General features: G+C 45.8%; 1 protein-coding gene across 1 annotated transcript; it reads left to right on the forward strand.

The window, feature by feature from the left end:
• The first annotated feature begins 1,976 nt into the window (after positions 1-1,976).
• Positions 1,977-18,580, forward strand: LOC119463470 (vacuolar protein sorting-associated protein 4B). Its single transcript, XM_049655224.1, has 5 exons — positions 1,977-1,988; positions 3,165-3,355; positions 8,352-8,481; positions 15,910-16,139; positions 18,261-18,580. Exons 1-5 carry the CDS (start codon positions 1,977-1,979, stop codon positions 18,511-18,513), a joined length of 816 nt encoding a protein of 271 aa, XP_049511181.1. The 3' UTR covers positions 18,514-18,580.
• The last annotated feature ends 184 nt before the right edge of the window (positions 18,581-18,764 follow it).

Consider the following 18,764-nt stretch of genomic DNA (forward strand, 5'->3'; position numbering starts at 1 on the left):
GTGCTCGTTGCAAGAAGTTTTTCAGGCCATCTTTCTGTTGCTTTTTTTATGCCAGAAGGTCGCACCTGTCCTTGTGGCCTTTGCTAGCACTGTTTTCGCTTTTGTCGTATTAGGTGCTGTCTTGATTTCTAGCGTTGAAGACGTCCTTGACGATGTTCACTCCTAGGAAAACGACATACTGGCCGAGTTGTTCTTGAGTTCAGTTGGCTAGTGCTTAGATGTATTTCTTTATATTGTGTCTGCTTTTTCGATGGCACTCATTTTCGGCATCGTCGTCGTCGTCTCTGTCGGGTTCGTCCTTGCGGTAATCAAAGTTATTCTTGGAGTTGCCGGGACAACGCTTTCTGCTGTGGGTTGTCTGATGGCGAAGTCCACGTCTGAGTTTCTTGAGAAACTACTTCTAAGGCTGCCATCCACGTGACGTCGTGCTGAGCGGACATTGCTGTTTGTTACCAATGTGTGACACATGGTGCACCCGAGGCATCGGTAATGTCAGTGATTTGTTGAGATATTGTATGGGCAAATCAGTTTGAAACACGCAAAACAGCTTGAATTCGAAGTGTAAGCTGTTGATCCGCTGCTGATGAAAGTGTATTGTCTTCCGCGTGAAAAGAGCACGCGTTGGCGGTGGTTTCCTTCTGACCTACTGTCGGATAACCAGTGTAATTCGCTTCATCAGAATAAATAATAGTTTGAACTTGAAATGCAACGTTGTCTTAAAGCCGTGAAAGTGTCACGTGACGGGAAACCTAGTGGTGGGCCACCATGCGCACAAGACAACGGTGTGAACGCGTCAGATGGTTCAGGGACACGATTCCTGCAGCGTGTCGAGAGCGTAGATGGTGAAGATGGCTCCGTGGTAGTCATCACCATGCTAGGCGTGCGTTTGTGTGTCGCCTTCTCGCGAGGATCACTACAAGAGAAACTCGTCGATGATCTCATTATACGATACCTTGTTTGGCACTGATGATGATTACTAAGTGGAGGTGGCGGTTGACTGCGGCGAACCAGTTGAACTGTCTCTAGCTGTTGGATAATGTAGGGGTCTGCAACGTATACTCGAAATCGACTAATAATCTCTTCTTTGATTCTCTCCTACGATTCGTTCTTTTCAAAGATGTGCGTGAGGTAAAACCGAAATGCCTAACCGGCGACGTATTGATTGAATTTTGAGACCATATCCTGTTCAGACCATGATGCAGCAGATGCGCGAAGCTCGAAGAGGCGGAACCAGTCTTTACGGGCCCATCGTCCGCTGATCCGGTGTGCTTGGGAATGTCCAAAGCTTCCCGTGATCCGGTCATGATGCGGGTCACTGTCGGTATAGTTGAGCTGCGTGCCCACGGTTCACAGCATGGCGTGGAAGACTTCCATGTAAAAGGGCGGCTGATGAGTAGGCTACCTGGTCTTTATCCTGTCGACTTGTGTGAGGCGAGCTGGAGGTTGCGGACGAAGAAAAACATGGTCACCCGAACGGTGCCTTTAATCTTTGTCTTCCTTGCCTTCCATCTACTGTCCATCTGTACACCGTTGCATATATGACGTCGGTTCGACTCGGTCCCGCAACGAACAAATTTTAAAGGACTTGTTTTTGTCAATTATTCTTCTTTCTGGGGTTTTACGTGCCAAAACCAGTTTTGATTATCAGGCACGCCGTAGTGAAGGGCTTCGAATTAATTTTGACCACCTTGGGTTCTTTATTGTGCCCCAGAACGCAAGCATACGGGCGTTATTTGCATTTCGCCTCCATCGAAATGCGGCCGCCGCGACCTCGTGCTCAGCACCGCAACGTCTCAACTCCTGAGCCAACGCGGCGGAGAGTGGCACATACCCATTGACCCAAGTCGGAATGAAATACGTTAATTGAACAGTGGTACATAACCAGTGTCACGTACCTAGTAACACAGATTGTTCGGACGGTGGGCTTCGAACTCGTTTCCCTCACCACAGCAGCCCGATGCTCTACAAATCAGACCATGGACTACCGAGTGAGACATGTCAATGCGAAAGAGGCTAGATGGGGTCAGACAAACAAAGCCAATCAAACAAAGAACATAGAAAAACAAACAAATATGCCGAAAACTGTGTGTAATTCCCAAAGAATACTAATCGCATTCGCAGCAGAACCTCTGTGCAATATTGTAAGAGAAACTGGTCAACGTTGCTTAAGCACTGAATTGGCTCATTTACCAGTAAGTACAAGATAAATTATACTAAATATTCTTTGGGAGCACTAGGTGGCCGCTACAGTAGGTCGAATGTGTACTGCCTGAGAGTGCCACAAGGGAGTCTATCTCTGGCTCAGTTAGCGGTGTTTTCTCCTAAATGTAGTCAAGAGAGTTAATTTTTAACGGCCAAGCACTCTTCTCCGGATCTAGCCATTTCTTGGTGCCCGAGACTAACACGCCGTTTTCGTGAACTGATCCCGGCCATTGTGCATTCTAGAATTATGTGCCGCAGGGGGCGACTGGGTATTGTACCACAGCGTTTTAGTTTGCTTTCGGTCTTATTCCTTCCCAGTACACAAAAACCTGTATCACCGTTCTGTATACAACAGTTGCATTATTCATGCGACCTTCCTCTGCAAATCATGAGTGCTTCGCAGACCCAACAACTGCTGAGTCCGCCAAATTTGTTCCTCTCTAGGGAGCCGCCAGATCAACGGTTAACGATAGAGCAAGTAATCAATGCCTGCGCTTCCCGGCTTCTCGGATGTGCTCGCGCGAATGATAAAGTTCAGTGGCGGCAGCCCGCAGTCAAGTCTCCACCTTCATCTCATTTTATCGATGCTCTGATACGTTGACGTTAATCATTTTAGAACTCTAACTCGCTCTTGTTAGTTTTTATTTTGCTGTTTGAGCTATTTGTTATTCTAACCAACATAGAATGGTTATCTTTGCGTAAACTTAAGTTTACGTACATAAGCGGAGTTGCACTAAAACGCATCAACTCGGATTTCAAGTATTGCTTTTGGCTAGTTGCAGAACTTTGACACATGAATAAGTTCTTAGAAATTACGAATTCCTTACTTGTAATATAGTTTTTTTACACTGCCACTATGAACAATAGAACAAGGTCACAGAATGAGAGGAAGCATGTTGTTGCGAGTAACGTGGGTACGCTATTCATTACTGAATTAATGGTAGACACCCTGCGTGGCCCAGGTGCTACGCTTGGCAGGGCTGGCGTCCTCCCGCTCCCGGCGTCGTTCCCGGTCACCTGACCGGCGCCCCGTGCGAAAGGTGCTTCTGTACGGTCCTTCGGTGACGGGCAAGACGTGCTTGGCCAGTGCCATCGTGGCGCGTAACACCAACGCCACCGTCTACTACGTGTCAACGCCCGTGCTGCTCAACAGGCGAGTGCTATCGTACTGAGTGGGGAGGCAGAGAAGTGATTCAGAAGGACGGCCGCGCACAGGCCAACACGGTTACATTTTGTGTGGTGAACGCTTTTGATGGGGGGGGGGGGGGGGGGGATTGTGATAGGGGCGATCCATTCATCACATGTCTATTAGAGGTGCTGATGGATTAAACACGTAGTGCTATGTTTCCCTCTTATCTGTACGTATAAATACTCCGTGTATACGAGTATATTATTCACTCACACTTTTCTAGACTGATGAGAATTTTCCTTAAGCTTTCCAATATAATTACATGTACCCTTATGACATCTTAAACTGAAAGGAGGCTCTCCTTATTGATTGGAAAGTTCTAAACGTTTTCTGCTACGCCATCGAGCAGGTGTCGAACCTTGGCTTCCTCGTACATGCTTGCGTAGACTTGCTTGTATAATTTCAAAGTTTCCTTGCTGGAGGTGATACAATCTCGCCTGGTAGCTTTGCTCTAGTTGCCACGGAGTGGTTACAGCACTTCTTTTTTTTTCGTCCGAATTACCGAAACAATTAATCTGTGTTCGGTGTTTTCGAACCACACCAGCGTGGCGTCAGTGAGCGAGAGTTGGCTGGGGGTCTCTCATTCGTTGGACTTGCTTGCACGCTCATAATGGGTAAGCCAATCGTTCCTAGAGCTCGCTACCTGCTTTTCCGAAGAAAACACGACGCTCACGGTACTGTGGCGGCAAACCCGGAAGCATCGGTCCCTGATCGTCACCGTCGTATAGACATGACATCACGTAAAGTTAGTTATCCGGTGAGTTGACAATACCGACGAAAAAATATTCTGACAGAACTCATCTACGATGACTATCTGACTATGACCCATCGTGGTGGCGTAGTGGCCTTGACGTTGCGCCTGCTTAGCCCGTGCGCGCGGAATGAAATCCCGGTCGCGGCGGCCGCATTTCGATGGGGCGAAATGCAAAAACACCCGTTTACCATACGTTGGGCGCGCGGTAAGAAACCCAGGCGGTCATAATTAATGAGGAGTCTTCCACTACGGCGTGGTTCCTGATTATATCGTAGTTTTGACACGTAAAACCTCATATTTCAATGTTTAACTATCCAAGTATGCGAATACCTGTAACGCATCATGTGTTCACTGCAACCGGGGTCCCCTCTCGCGTTTTCCTGCCACCGTGCAGTCCACGCATACTCAGGGTCAAAGTGACCCACGTTGACGGCAAAGAGGTTCACGGTAGAGTGACACATACCCAGTTGCAGATACCCACGCGAACGGACCCCGTTTATTTCCAGCACTATCTCCGGGATCGCCCCTTGACTTTGGTGCGACAGGTAGGTAGCTAAGTAGCCGAAAAAATTTGGTCTGACAATGCCAAGAATCGCATTCTCATTATTTAGTGTTCCGGGTGTGTCGTTGCTTGTGTAAACCCGCACCTCCACAGAACTCTTACGACAAGAAAGAAACTCGGTTTGTTCAACAAACTTTTTTATCGGGCGAGGATGAAACCGAGCGGCGAGACTTTCCTCCTCTCTGGATTGTGCGAGCCGGTTCGGCACTGCTTGAATGTGTTGCTGTCACGTAGAGAGGAACGATTTGGAGATGGTTTAGCTCCTTCTCCGTGAAACTTACGTGATGCCAGTTCATACAAGGTCGTCGCCTTTCGGTGCAGCGGTATAACTGCAGTGCGCGTAAATTTATCTTGGCTTGCGCAAACGAATAGTTCACCTGCATCATCAGCCGCGATGTTGAGAACTATTTTTGGCTGTATCATTTTTCACTTGACGAAGAGAACTGGCGTCCGCGAACTTCCAGCGTGAATTGGAACATCTCACTATCTGATCGCTTGGCTTGGGGGCTAAAACATAAAGGTGAATGCTCGGGTGCAGCCAACCCAATGCAACCACGAAACATCAAAGCGCCAATCGTTGTAAAATTTCAGTCAGTCACCGGCATCATTCCCACGCATTTCAAGTCTAGTAGACTTGCAATATCTATGCTATCTCTACGCTAGCCTTCTGCATGAGGCGGATGGCCTTACTCGACACAGCTATCACTGCTGTTGGTCAACCAGCATGATACATATGAGCTTTATGTTGTCGCATTGCCTTTTCCCCCTGTAAGTAGAAATACCGGAAGGGGAACACACAAAGAGAATCCGGCGGGTATTTGTTAGGACACAATTCTCGTAAGACGGGTGAGTAGAAGACGGAACGAACAAGACCGAAAAGAAATATCGATATTCCTCCTCTTCTTTTGCGAAAGAAAGAAAAGAACCAAAAGAGCTTAGTAAGGCCGCAAAAAGACCTGACATGGTCACACCGTATGCTTGAGCAAAGTGCTATGCAAAACAAACATATCTATAACCAAGCATCTGCCAATGCTTCAGACGCTCGCGCAGTGCGCATCCGGTCGCTCGATTGCTCTTATTGCTCTTATTGCTCGATGCTCTTATTGCTATTCAAAACTGGTTTATGATCAGTTGCTGTTGCTCCAGCGTGGTTCTGATAATAAATTATAGGGTTCATACACCCACTTGTCACACCCAGCTTGTCGAGCATGACATTGTCTTTCATGGACTTCAACTAGAGCCTGGATAACTTTCCATGTGTTTTATCAACCATTATCTTGTAATTAAGAGCTCAGATTCTGAACGCTACCTGACGTAACCTAAGTGAAATTTATTCCTTCGCGATATGCTACGGACACATATGCGCCAAGGTTTAGTAGAACATAATTGCTAAACAGGCGCTTTTGAAGTCATGTCAGTCAGTGTTCCGCACTGTATTCATCATTAAATAAGTATTCATTTCAATCCCACTGTTCTCATTGTTTAGCAGCATACACCATTCCAATTATCGTAATCGTTACCATCATCACCCTATCTGCCACTGAAAGTCGGTGGCCTTTATGAGAGATATCCAACTGTACCTGTAGAGCATCGGCCTACGTAAAATTGGGTTAACTTAACCCCCTGTTCCCACTGAGGTGTTTTTCCTCCCTTGGAACCTACTCTTATAGACCCGTATCCATAAAAAGCTCATACGCTAGGATTGCTCTTAAAATGCAAATTCCAGCGTATTCTTACGGCGGACATATATATTATCGAATGGGGTCAGTGGCAATAATCACTTACGCACGAAAAGATTTATGGATTTGGCCCTTAGGCTGTTAGGTCCACGGATAAAATCACTCTGCAGTAAATATTCTGCAAAACTTCGCTCATTCCTCAGGTCACTTGGTAAACGGCCAAATATATTGTCATTTCGAGCAAGGGGACTTCGACGCTAGTGTCATTGTCCAGCGCTCACACGAAAATGTAAAGGCAATCGCTGTTAAACGAAGTTGCTAGCAAATGCATTCACTGCCCTCCCTTCACGCGTCACGTTGCTTCGATAACAGTGCTTCAAAAATAAATAAATAAATGTGCAATGCAGAGATCGAACTCACTTTAAAAACAATTGTTTCGTGAATACATGTGTTATAACCACCTCCGTCCCACTTGAAATTAAAACTACATTTTTTTGCATGTCTTGGATGCGACGCTGTATTGCCTTGACTGGTGCCGATCTGTCATGTCCATGTGGTTGGAATGTGCTACATTTAAGCTAAAATACATGCTAAATACTGGCATGATTTATAACGTTGTGTTATATTGAAATACCGTCGAAGTGAAGTCAGTCAAAGTTATTCAAAAATTTGCCGTCTGGCGGGCGTATTAGTATTAACGGGAACAGCATACCAGCGTTTGCTACCATGTACCTTTCTCGCCAAGTTTCTTCTTTTAATAAGCAGCTTTCCTTTGTCGTCAACCTAATTACTGTTTCAAAATTAAATCATTTTATTTTACGTGCCAAAAGCACGATGTGACTATGAGGCACGCCGTAGTGGGAGACGTGGGAGTAATTTTGGCCACCTAGGGTTTTTAACGAGCACCCAATCCTAGGCATTTCCAAATTTAGACCTCGGCGAAATGCGGCCGCCGAGGTCAGTATTAGATCCCGCGACCTCGTGCTTAGCAGCGCAACACCATGACACTATGCCACCACGCTTATTGCTTGTGGATTACCGGTTAACGCAGATGTAAACATTAGTGGACTGGTTGGTGGCGCCACCTGGTGACATTGAGCTCAACCAGACAAACACAAAACTATTATTCAGTTACCAAATGTACTTGAGTGTTGGCGTAAATTTTTGGTAGCAACGTATTGTGAACACGTTGTGATTAATTTTTATTGGGATAGCAATTATATGGACACTCCAAGCGGCAGCGCGGGAGGGAGGGGGTGCGGCTTCTACTCTGCCCGCAACTGCGTACTTGTACTTAGCGCGGCTGCGGGTGGTCGTCGGCACCGTATCTTGAAAAGCTTTGTATGCGCTGTTCTTCCGCCGCTCAGTTTCCGTTGAAGCGATAGACAACTCGAACCATCGCTAGCTCCTGCTGCTGCGCTTTCTCAAGCCAGCGTTTTGACAGCGGTCGTCTGCGGTCATCGAGTGGGATCTACTCATGTTTGCTTGTGCGCGCTGACACCATGCTTGCTAATTCAGTTAGTAAGCGAATCTGTCCAAGTTTATGCAGCCGATAAAACTAGTATATTTACTCCGTATCACTCTCTACTCATTTGCTATTGCAATAGTTGCTTCGCCTTCCGGGCGAAACTGCGACTTTTTTTCCAACAACAATCATGTGACATAAAAACGTGTCTAAGTCACTGTGATTACATGATGCGTCACAAGACGTTGCTAGTGCGTTGTTGCTGCCGTAAACCTCTACGGTAAATCGCAAACGCTGAAATGTTGGCGGACAAACTAAAATTTTGTGATATCTATTCCGACGCGCATTGTGAGTTCGTTAGCTTTTTGAACTTTGTACTATTGCGGAAGTTACGACTTCAGTTGGGTCCTGGCAGCATATACTGATGATACAGTAATCTTCTTAGACGTGGGTGTGGACATGGGTGCACACTATTCATGACGGAGTGATTCTCGTGACAGGTGCCGCCTCAGGGGGGATGTCGTGCTGGTTCACTCGCTGTTCGACGATGCTCTGCGCCGATCACCATGTGTGCTCTGCTTCGACGACCTCGACGCGTTGTGCAGCCTCCCAAAGTCACCAAGGGACCAGGTATAAACATAAGCCCGCTGCGCGTTATCACATACGCAACTCTTACATCACGTGATCTTCGCATGAAAGTGATAGGAAAAAGTAAGCACAGTTTAATAGGTGGACGATCAATACGCACATGATATCTGAAGTGGCGCTGGTTTCACACCACAGTTTGACACCCGCCAAAACCGCTTAGCAAGCATATTAAAATAAAAGAAAGACATGGCGTCACTATGACACAAGCCAATCAGGCTGATAGAAAATTATTTACGTAAATCAACGTAAAAATAAAAAAGTGTCAATAAATCATCTTGCAAGATTTCACGAGAACTGCGAGATGCTATAGTACAATCTGATTACACAATTGCTCGCCTGCCATGTGTGCGCGTTTCTGCATTACTCTGTATGTTCTTTGAGCAACACCTCTTTCAGCAATAGTACCATTTCTGGCTACAACAGGTGTTGCTGAACGATCATTTGGTTGAACTGTGGTTACAAGCCAACAAATATATCGCCAAGCAATAGATGTGTTTAAGAATGGACACCACTTTACCGTGGTATCAGAACGAAAAACTGTGAAGGTATCGGTTGATGACGAGTAAGCTCCCGCATAGAACTCCCTTTCTAATACTTCTTCCGACTGTCTTAATTTTTGCGTAATATTTTAGAGATGCAAACAGTGGTTCTTAGTCATTGGCTGACTGCGTTTTCGGGCAACTTAATACAAATTTTGAGCTTAGAAACGAGCTCGATATAAAAGACAAGGAAGGACACAGGACAGGAAGCACGGAAGGGTAGCACTTGTTCTGTGTACGTTAACCTCCCTGCTATCAGCCAACTTTAGCTCGTCGATATACGTAATTACAATTCACGTAATGCTGGGTTAACGAGGGCATAAACGTGAGCAGTCGTGTTGGTGACACCGTCTTGTGGCGCAGAATCTAACCAGACAGGACTCTTATTATTTCAGTAACTGTCTGCATACCACTTTATCTGCTGGTGTAAAGAGTCTGGATGTGTCGCAATCGACAAGATGTTGTCCATTTCGTTTGGTATCACTGCAACGAGAATAAATATGCAACACAAAGTCATTTCATGCGTTTTTGTTGGACAAAAAATCAAAAGACGTTCCAGCCGTCCATTTTTACCGAAACCCAGCATTTCTGTAAGGAGTAGTACTCATACCGACAAGCTAAATTTCGCGCTTTGTCCGTCTGCGCCCTCATTCCCCTCTCTGAAATTGTTTGCTAATATAAAATTCAGCGCAACGTATATCTTGTGCTAGTTTCTAACGCACACATACTGCACACTCTTTTAAAAAAAGATCTGACCAGTTATCACTTAGTTTGACACCATTTGCTGCGTTAGTATCACTACAGTTGGTAAAAATAGAGTTATTAACGTAAATGACTCACCAGAGGTAGTCACTGGCACTAATGGGTCTCAGCTACCAATTCCGAACGCAGTTAGCATCAACGGATTGATGGTTTCTATTCTATAAAATCGGGCCCACTGCGGAATACCACTAGTTCGATATATGCAACAGAGGTGATACTCTTTGTATCAGGCGGTGCTAAGTGCGTTTGGAATTGGTAGCTGAGACCATTAATAACAGTGACTACCTTGTTTAGTAAGTTATGTCACTAACCTTATGTTTACCAACTGTCATTATACTAAGGATAGCAAATGGTGCGACACAAGGCAGTAACTACTAGGACCTTTTCTTTAAAGTACACGCTTATCCGGCTGAAGCTGACTTGAGCAAACTGTGCGTGACAAGAACGTCCCCGAAGCACTAGTCTCACGCTACAGGAGTTCATGAATAGAAGACATTTGCGCAAGTCTTTCTAGAACTATTGTTGTTAGGAACTCGTGGCTTCCCTAGAGAGGTCAAGAATTCCAAATATTTCGTTCTGAAAGTTGTAACTTTAAATACATTGCAGTATTCTTCGATAAATAAATGAGATGGAACGCCAACGTCCAGTAAGTGGCGTCGAAGCTGTTACACGCTGGTTGTTTTGTCTTAATGTTGCTATGAATTTCAACCTAAGCTGAAACACATCTACCAAGTGATACTACAATGTAATTTGTATTTCTGTCGCCTGGGATGTGCAACCATGTTTAAAAGCAATTTTTGTGTGCTCCTAGGTATGCAAAAAAGAGCTATAAGACCTACAGCTTATAGCTGCAGTCATGGCTCATACACACATAACCTTTTCTTTAATACAGTGTTCTGCGCATTTACCTTCTTTTTGAGTACAAAGTATTCAATTTGCTCGAACTTTCTGAACATCTGAAGGGAGTTCTTTCTCAATTGACAAGCAAACATCAATATATTTCCACTAGAGGAACAAACAAAAATTTTTTTATTTTGCTTACTAAGGCAAACTATGGCAAAGTCTGCAATATACTGGTTGTTGTACGTAAGTAGAACCAAAATTTTAAAATAAAGTCTTAAGCTTCAGAGAAGTCAGACTGACGGCGTATTGCTAGTAGCCACCCTGTGTTACTCCGAAGGTTTGCTTCGGTTCGATGAATTATTAAGTTACTTATGTTGAATAAGGCAATTATTTATTAATCATTTTAGGGCGTAAGTACGACTTGAGCAGTTCTAGTTCGAAAACACCCATCAAGTTCTTCATGTAGTCATCATTTATATAAGTCTTCTTCGCGAGCTTTGAAGAATGCGCGCGAAATATGAAAAAAAATGCCACTGCGCGCTTGTGCGTCTAGGATTCGATCGCATTGTATAGCCCTTCAACGAACGAAGCCCGCATACCCATCGAAAAGAAGTCCATTGTATGGTAGCCCCTTCGTTGCGTAAATCGAAATTGGCTGCGGTCTTAATTCACGCTGTAGACTCCCAACACAGGAGGAATGTCTTAAGTCACACCGTCACAAGATGCGTCATACAATAGCCACCAGCAAAAGTAAAATGTATTTTGACAGTTACTTACAGCTTAACATTACTATAAGTACTCACGCACAACACGAAACCAATACCTATTATACCCAATGCTACAATTAGTGCTTACCAGTTTTCATTTTTTTTCCCTAGAACTATAACTGAATACAACATGCTTCCAAAAGAACTCATGGACGAGCTTTCGGTCGACTCTTTCCTATTTATGAGTCAAGTGCCTGATTTCTTTCGTACCAATTCTAATCTAAATGCCATCTTTTCAAGTCATCTACCGGTGACCTTACCATTTTAGTCTCCCTTTTTGCTCGTTCACTATAAAATATCCGAGGACAACTAAGCATTTCTTATGAGGTGTGAATGCGAAATCAATAATTTCAAATTGAACGCCGCTGAGCGGTCCTTCGAGTTATAAACAACTCGCGGCCAAGCGAGCGCATTCAGGCACTTAGCCAACGCCTTCTAGATAGCACAAGGACGGTGCACTTCGATCCGTGACGTCATGCTACCATGCCCGACCGCCATAGAATGTAATCAGGATGCTCCCGTGTAAGCGGTGGTGATCATAACGTCACCGCTTACGTCACGCCGGTGCTTAGAAATGAAAATTTCGGTCCAAGTAGTATGATATAATAAAGCAGAAAGAACAGGCCAGCTATATAGGAGGCGCTGGTTTAGCCCAATGTGTAAGACACTCGGCTTCTGAGCGTCGTGGTATCGTAGGTTCGAAACTCGCTACCGCCATTGTTTTTCCTTCCTAATTTAATCTGTTTCTTTATACACCGATTTCTTTATAGCGATCACCGAGGCGAAGTTAGAACGCAGGCGAAAGCTTGCGCGGACAAGGAACGCACTGATAACACAGACTTCCGAGGGGGAGGGTGACAAGTTCGATTCACATAGGTCGCGAAGCTTCGGGCGAAAAGCGGTTCAGAACCAAGTGTCACCGACATCAGCAAGGGTGGTTATGGGAGCAGCGATTGAAGCGCGACTATGTGTGGAGGGAATTAACACTTGGAAATAAGCAAGCGTTTTTTAAATTAAAGCGAGACGCAGTTAGGTTCATTCAACGAAAATAAAATTCCTAATGCATTTTATATACGCATGGCGGGAAAAAAAGATACAACTCTATTTTACTTGATCATTATCAATAAATACCTTTTTTTCAGCGCCCACCGTGAGAGCGCCCATCGATAGCGGCGGGCGTTGACGCCGCTTTCACTTGCAATGCAATGCAGCTCTTGGAGTGCGTGGAAAGGCGCGCTCGTAAAGTTCCCCTGTTACAATACGCCCCGTCACATGTTGTGTTGTTTTGCATGTCGACGTTTGTCTGAATTAGGTGGCGTGGGTAGTTGTATTGTTTCTTGACCTGTGCAGTCAAAAGTAGTGAGTTGCAACCGTCAGAGACTTGTTTTCTTAAGTTGTTTTCGTGCGACAGCGCTGGCCCATGGGCTTGGTGTCCGACGAAAGGACGAGCACTGTACGCAATCTACGTCGAAAGCGTTCGTACGCCTCCAAAGAAAGTATGTTCTGTGCAGCGATGCGATTTGGACACCCGTACGGCTGACCTTTTCCTGCATCGCTTTCCGCGCAGAAAGCTCGGAAAGCCCATCAAGTCGAATTATGGGGCATTTGAATATACAACACCATGGCAGGCCTCCGAAAACAAATTTCGCGCCTATCAGAACAATATTGACGTCACTTCTGTTCTTAACGGATATGACGTCAAATTGTTTTACCTTCCACCGGAAGTGTTCCCTCCTCACACAGATGGCGCTAAGCCCCATGAATCGCCCGTTACAAAGGGGCTGGCCGCTACTAAATCATCATCATCATCATCATCGCCGATGAGCCGCCATGTATTGAACGTATGGGCTTCTATGGAAGTTTCGCTACCAGGTGTATTTACCTTGAGGGTGACGTGACGTGGCGTCGCGGCTATGCTCTCTCCCCTCACGCAACACTTGGCATGCCAGCGCGGCAGCAAGTGTTCCCTTCCACCCTGCCTCGTCCGTTGAGGTGCGCACATGACGTCGCGTCGCAGCCATTGGGAATTTATGTGCCGTTTCGCGGCTACAGACGCCGGATTTTTCGCTCAGTGGGCCATTTGAGGCTTTCGCATCAATTATTTACACCCGTAAAAGTGAAAAATAATTTAAATAGGCGTATAACTGAAACTCATACACAACAGATGGTGTAAGGGTTTAAGTTGTAGACCGATTTTACACCCTTATTCACTTTTAAGCGTGTAAATTATTTTACAGTGATCTATTCGTGTTAGTATCCCTATTCTTTTTATGTACCACTCCACCATTGGCTGCCAAACAGCAGCTGGCAGTATGGTAAAATAAATAAATGAAAGACAAGCGAGCGCTGAACAGGCATTCAAACTCGCTCGTCGGCTTTTAACGGGTATCGCATGCAGGCTATCGCTCTTGAGAAAAGCGACTGAGGGCGCAGTAATCCAAACGTATTATTGTATGAAGTATCTTGAGGCGGTGTCACTTACGGTGTTCCTTCAGTGTTTGGATTCAACACCATGATTTGGTGCCGCGGCGGATTTCGATTTTCACATGCAACGAAAGTGCTGACGTACACTGAACTCCGTGGCCGATCATTGCCTTATTTTCGGTGGGTATGCGAGCTTCGTTCGTTGAAACACTATAGAGAGCGATGCAATCCTAGACGCAGAAGCGCGCAGTGACATTTTCTTTTTTTTTCAGCTTTTGCGCGTGTGGAGTCAAATGGTATTTTCTATTTTCTATTTCCTGGGATTTCCTTACAGCTCGGAAAAAGGACTCACGCAAAAAGTAAAGGCATAGAACCAACTTCAATGCCCCGTGTTTCTGAGCACACTGTAGAACTTCTAAAGTGTGACTTATGCTTTATAACGAATATCTGAAAGCTTGCTTAAAAAGAAACAACAGAAACTAATGAAGCAAGTACTACACAATTCGCCACTCTCCGGCACTCTATTCGGCGCTTTGTACGGGTGACCATCTTGCGCGTCTCACCAGCCGCGAATCCAAGCGCCTGTGCTAAAGTGGTGTCCTCTATGGTCGCAGAAGACAAACTCGCGCAGTGTAACACCTGCAGCACAATTGAGCGCGCCATCCACCGGTGATCTCGAAAAGTGTGCCAGTGGCACTAGGTTCCGAATAATTTCTCAGCCGCGACCTTCGATGCACACGCCATCAATCCCGAGCAATATCTGATATGATTCAATCCGCTGGGGCAGGAGTTCCCCTCCAGGGAGTGGTCCTGCGCAGAGGGTCTCGTGAATCTCTTCTGGCCCTTCTAAGCGTCGAGCCTGGAAACACAAAGCGGTGACACTGGGTACAGCCTAGAAAAAAAGTACACAACGTCTGAAACCGCAAACGCTGTCGCCGTGGATAAATGCCGGCTCGCCCAACTTTCCAGCTTTATTCAAAGCCACGCGCCGCCATACTGGGGTGACTGTCGAGCATTCGGTCGCTACTGCCCGCCAGACTGCAGCGAGGATCGTCACCTCCTTGTTTTAGCCCAAGGAAACGCACACCAATCATCACATAAAAGCCTCTATTTTCGTATTTCTCGGGATAAAAAAGATGTTAAATTCTTGAGTATTACGTACCAAAAACATTTATTTATTTATTTATTTATTTATTTATTTATTTATTTATTTATTTATTTATTTATTTATTTATTTATTTATTTATTTATTTATTTCATTTTGAGGCACACCACCACCCGGCTATCTCTAACGTCCACCTAAATAGAAAAACACGAGAAGAACACGCGACAGCGTTAAGGGACCCGTGTCACAGAAAATCCGGCGTCGGCGTCGGTGTCCGCGTTGGTGTCGGCGTCCGCGTAAGCATCGGCGTCCGGCGGAAATAATCATGCCGAACCACATCATCCCGATCCACTCCGACCGGGCGGGCCCTTCGCGTGGCGCAAGTCGTTAGTGAACAAAAATTGAATTTGTCAAAGTAAAATCCGTCAGAAAAATCGTAAAGTGCGACTTAACCACGACCTACAGACGTGATAGCGTCGGATTGTTTTTTTTTAATATACTAGAAAAAAGCCTGATAAGCATCCAGGGATCTTTGAATGCTATCTCGTTCCACTTTTAAAGGCGAAGCTTATACGCGTCCTCCAATTCTGATGATGTTTCGCTGTAACTTTGGTTCTAGGCAACATTGAGGATATAGTTGAAAACCGAGCCTTTCGAAATTGTTATCGGGCCCCATGTCGCAGAAAATAGGGTGTCGGTGTCGGCATCAACGCCGTCCAATATCGCTATCGCGTTCCATTCTTAAAGGCGGAGCTTGAGCGTTCTCCAAGTTTTTTGCATTTCTCCTCATGGAAATGCGGTCACCGCAGCTTCAATCGATCACGCGACCACCCGCTCAGCAGCGCAACATCGGAGCCACTGGGTTGCCACGGCGGGTTTTTTTTCGGTTGATGCATAGCATTGTCCCGGAGCGGGTGTCTCAGATGTATGTCTGTCTTCCCGGACTGAAACACTAGGCGCTCTATCGCAGGAGCGCCTGCGGGCCCTGAAGTGCGCGTGGCTGGAGCGCGTGTCCCGGCTGCCGGCCAAGGCGGGCCCCGTGCTCGTCATGGGCGTGATCAACAACCCGTGGCTGCTGGACGACGATGTGCGCTCGCAGTTCGAGCGCATCCTGTTCGCGCCGCTGCCCCAGGAGGCCGACCGGTTGTGCCTGCTCAAGCAGCTCGTGCGAAGCCCCGCGCTCACCGACGAGGACTACAGGTACACGCCCTGCATGCACATGTGCCCGGGAATTTAGGAGATTGCCCCCTTCGGCAATCTGTTGAGCTGTGCTGCAACGTGACAGTGTAACTCAAATAAATTAAATTATCCGGTTTTACGTGCCAAAACCGCGATCTAATTATGAGGCACGCCATAGTCCGGAATAATTTGGACCACCTGGGGTTCTTTAAGGTGCACGTAAATCCAAGTGCACGGGTGTTTTCTGCATTTCGCCCCCATCGAAATCGAGATGCGGCCGCCGTTGCCGGGATTTGATCCCCCGACCTCGTGCCTAGCAGCCCAACACCACAGTCACTAAGCGAACACAGCGGGACTGGTCAGCGCTTTCAGAAATTTTATTTCAAAGATCAACCCGTAGTTGTTGCAACAACTTTTCGTATGCAACGTCGACGCGTACTTTCTTACGTATGTTCTTATAAGAACATACGTAATTATGACACAATGACACAATGACACAATGGGCAAGTGCCGTAAGTGCGTGTGTTATTAGAAGGCAGTACGCTCTTGACGTTGTGAATTGAAAATTCTGGAAACGCGGCCAAACTATATATATATATATATATATATATATATATATATATATATAAAAGGTTGCCTATTTAGTTACGCGGGTGTATTGCGGGTAATTTCAACAGATTTTCGATGCAGCAACGTGCAAAATTACTGGACATGTAATTCGCTTCTTGGCACATGTAAGGTCGCAGATTTTATTTAATGCGGCTGTGGTCAAATTTTGACAGCGGCTGAATGCAAAACTGCTTTTGCGCCAAGCATTGGGTCATATTCAAAGAAGTCTGCGGCGCAAACTAGACGAGGACATAGAACACAAAGAAGTTTGCGGCGCAAACTAGACGAGGACATAGAACACCACGGCAGGATATGCTGTTGTAGCACGTTCACTGTGATCACGTAAATTTGCTCTGGAAAAAGAAAGTCAAATTATTGTTCTCAATAAAATCTGTTGGAAGTTGGCGCCCATCCTGTCATTGTGTTCTATGTCCTCGTCCAGCTTGCGGCCAGAACTTCTTGAAATATGTCCCACCAACCAGCTTAAATCAATATTCCGCTCAAAGCATATGGGGCGCTCCTCAATGAATGCTCACATTTATTTCGGAGCGCTTCACTACGGCTTCTCTAAGCTTAAATGTTGCTCCATGATGTTAAGATCAAATAACATTATAGCCACATGAAATTTTTGGGCAATGCATGAACGTTTCCCATCACGGTTTTCTTCAGATTAACATTGTTTTCTTTTCATGATATGTTTGGCTATTTGTATAAAGCACCCAAGCATCAATGATTTGTATTACTGAAAAATGAAATGCGTCCTCACATGGAATAAGTTTAATTTATCGCTGACATGATACGTTGTGTAATATTTTCCTCAGGACTCAATTTTCACTGACACAGTGTTGGAGAACCAGGCTTAAAAAGAAAATATAGTGTATCGGTCGAGCACCGATACACTATATTTACTCCTGTCGCATTTGCCCACAGATTGACGTTCGGCCGAGGCCTTGCGTGGTGGCTGTGCCTCTATTTAGGCGGAACGTCATTTAGTTAACTTACTAAATCCTCTTTTATATTGCACTGAAGCTTGCGAGATAAGTACAGTATTATAGAGTTTTATCGTCTCTAGCATTCCAGCATACGCAATACCATTTGCATAATAGCTGGATACAGGACACCGGTGGCGACTTCTTGTGACGGCTCGTCTAACAAGAATGTCTTATAGACATGTTCTCGTGTTCTACGAGTGCTGTTGTCGAAAAAAAAGTACTTTATAAAAAAGACAATGTGTTCACGATTACGCCAGTGCCCATAATTTACACCGGCAGCAAATTAGAATACATTTAGTTCTGCAATAATAGCTTTCAGTCTGTTTGGTCAAGCTCTGCGCCACCAGGGTTCGCCACCAAACCGGCCACTCAAGTTAATTCCTCCGCTAATCCGGTAAGCCGTAAACGCTATGAAGTGTCCGGAAACACAAGAAGCCTCTAATACTTGAGAATAACTACACTTTGGGCGCACCTCATACAAACAGCAAACAAACATTAAACGTTGACGCGTGTTGCAGTTTCGCTCCTTTTTTCGACACAGACTCCTGGCGAAGCGTACCGAAGGTTTCACGAGCACCTTCCTGGCCATGTTGGCGGCGGACGCGCAGCGCAACGCACGCGCCGTGTGCGAGCACGTGTACGACCGGGCCGTGGACACATCGGGAGCGCTCAAGGTGACCCTGAGCGACATTCTCACCTCCATGGAGAAGGTCGAGCTGCCCGAGTCTGTGAGCCGCAGGAGCAGCGTCACCAGCTCCAAGACCGAGTCCACCACAGTGGCAGCGCTGCCTTAGTGCCAGCGAACGAAGGGGCCGCAAGCCGGGACAGGCCGAGTCATGGGCTAAAAAAAAAAGTATGCAGTGAGGCTGGAGATACAACGGCCCATTGTGGTTGACTGTGTGATTTTTTTTTCCTGAATAAAGTTTCTAGAAATGAAAAATGGGCCTCTCCGCATGAGTGTATTGTATAAAATGTCAGCATTTGCTCCCGTATTCAGATATGCGCCTGAGGTTGAAGCCACGGCTTGACTTGGCGGGGGGGGGGG

The sequence above is a fragment of the Dermacentor silvarum genome, chromosome 9 (genome assembly GCF_013339745.2).
Source record: "Dermacentor silvarum isolate Dsil-2018 chromosome 9, BIME_Dsil_1.4, whole genome shotgun sequence".
NCBI classification, from domain to species: Eukaryota; Metazoa; Arthropoda; class Arachnida; order Ixodida; family Ixodidae; genus Dermacentor; species Dermacentor silvarum.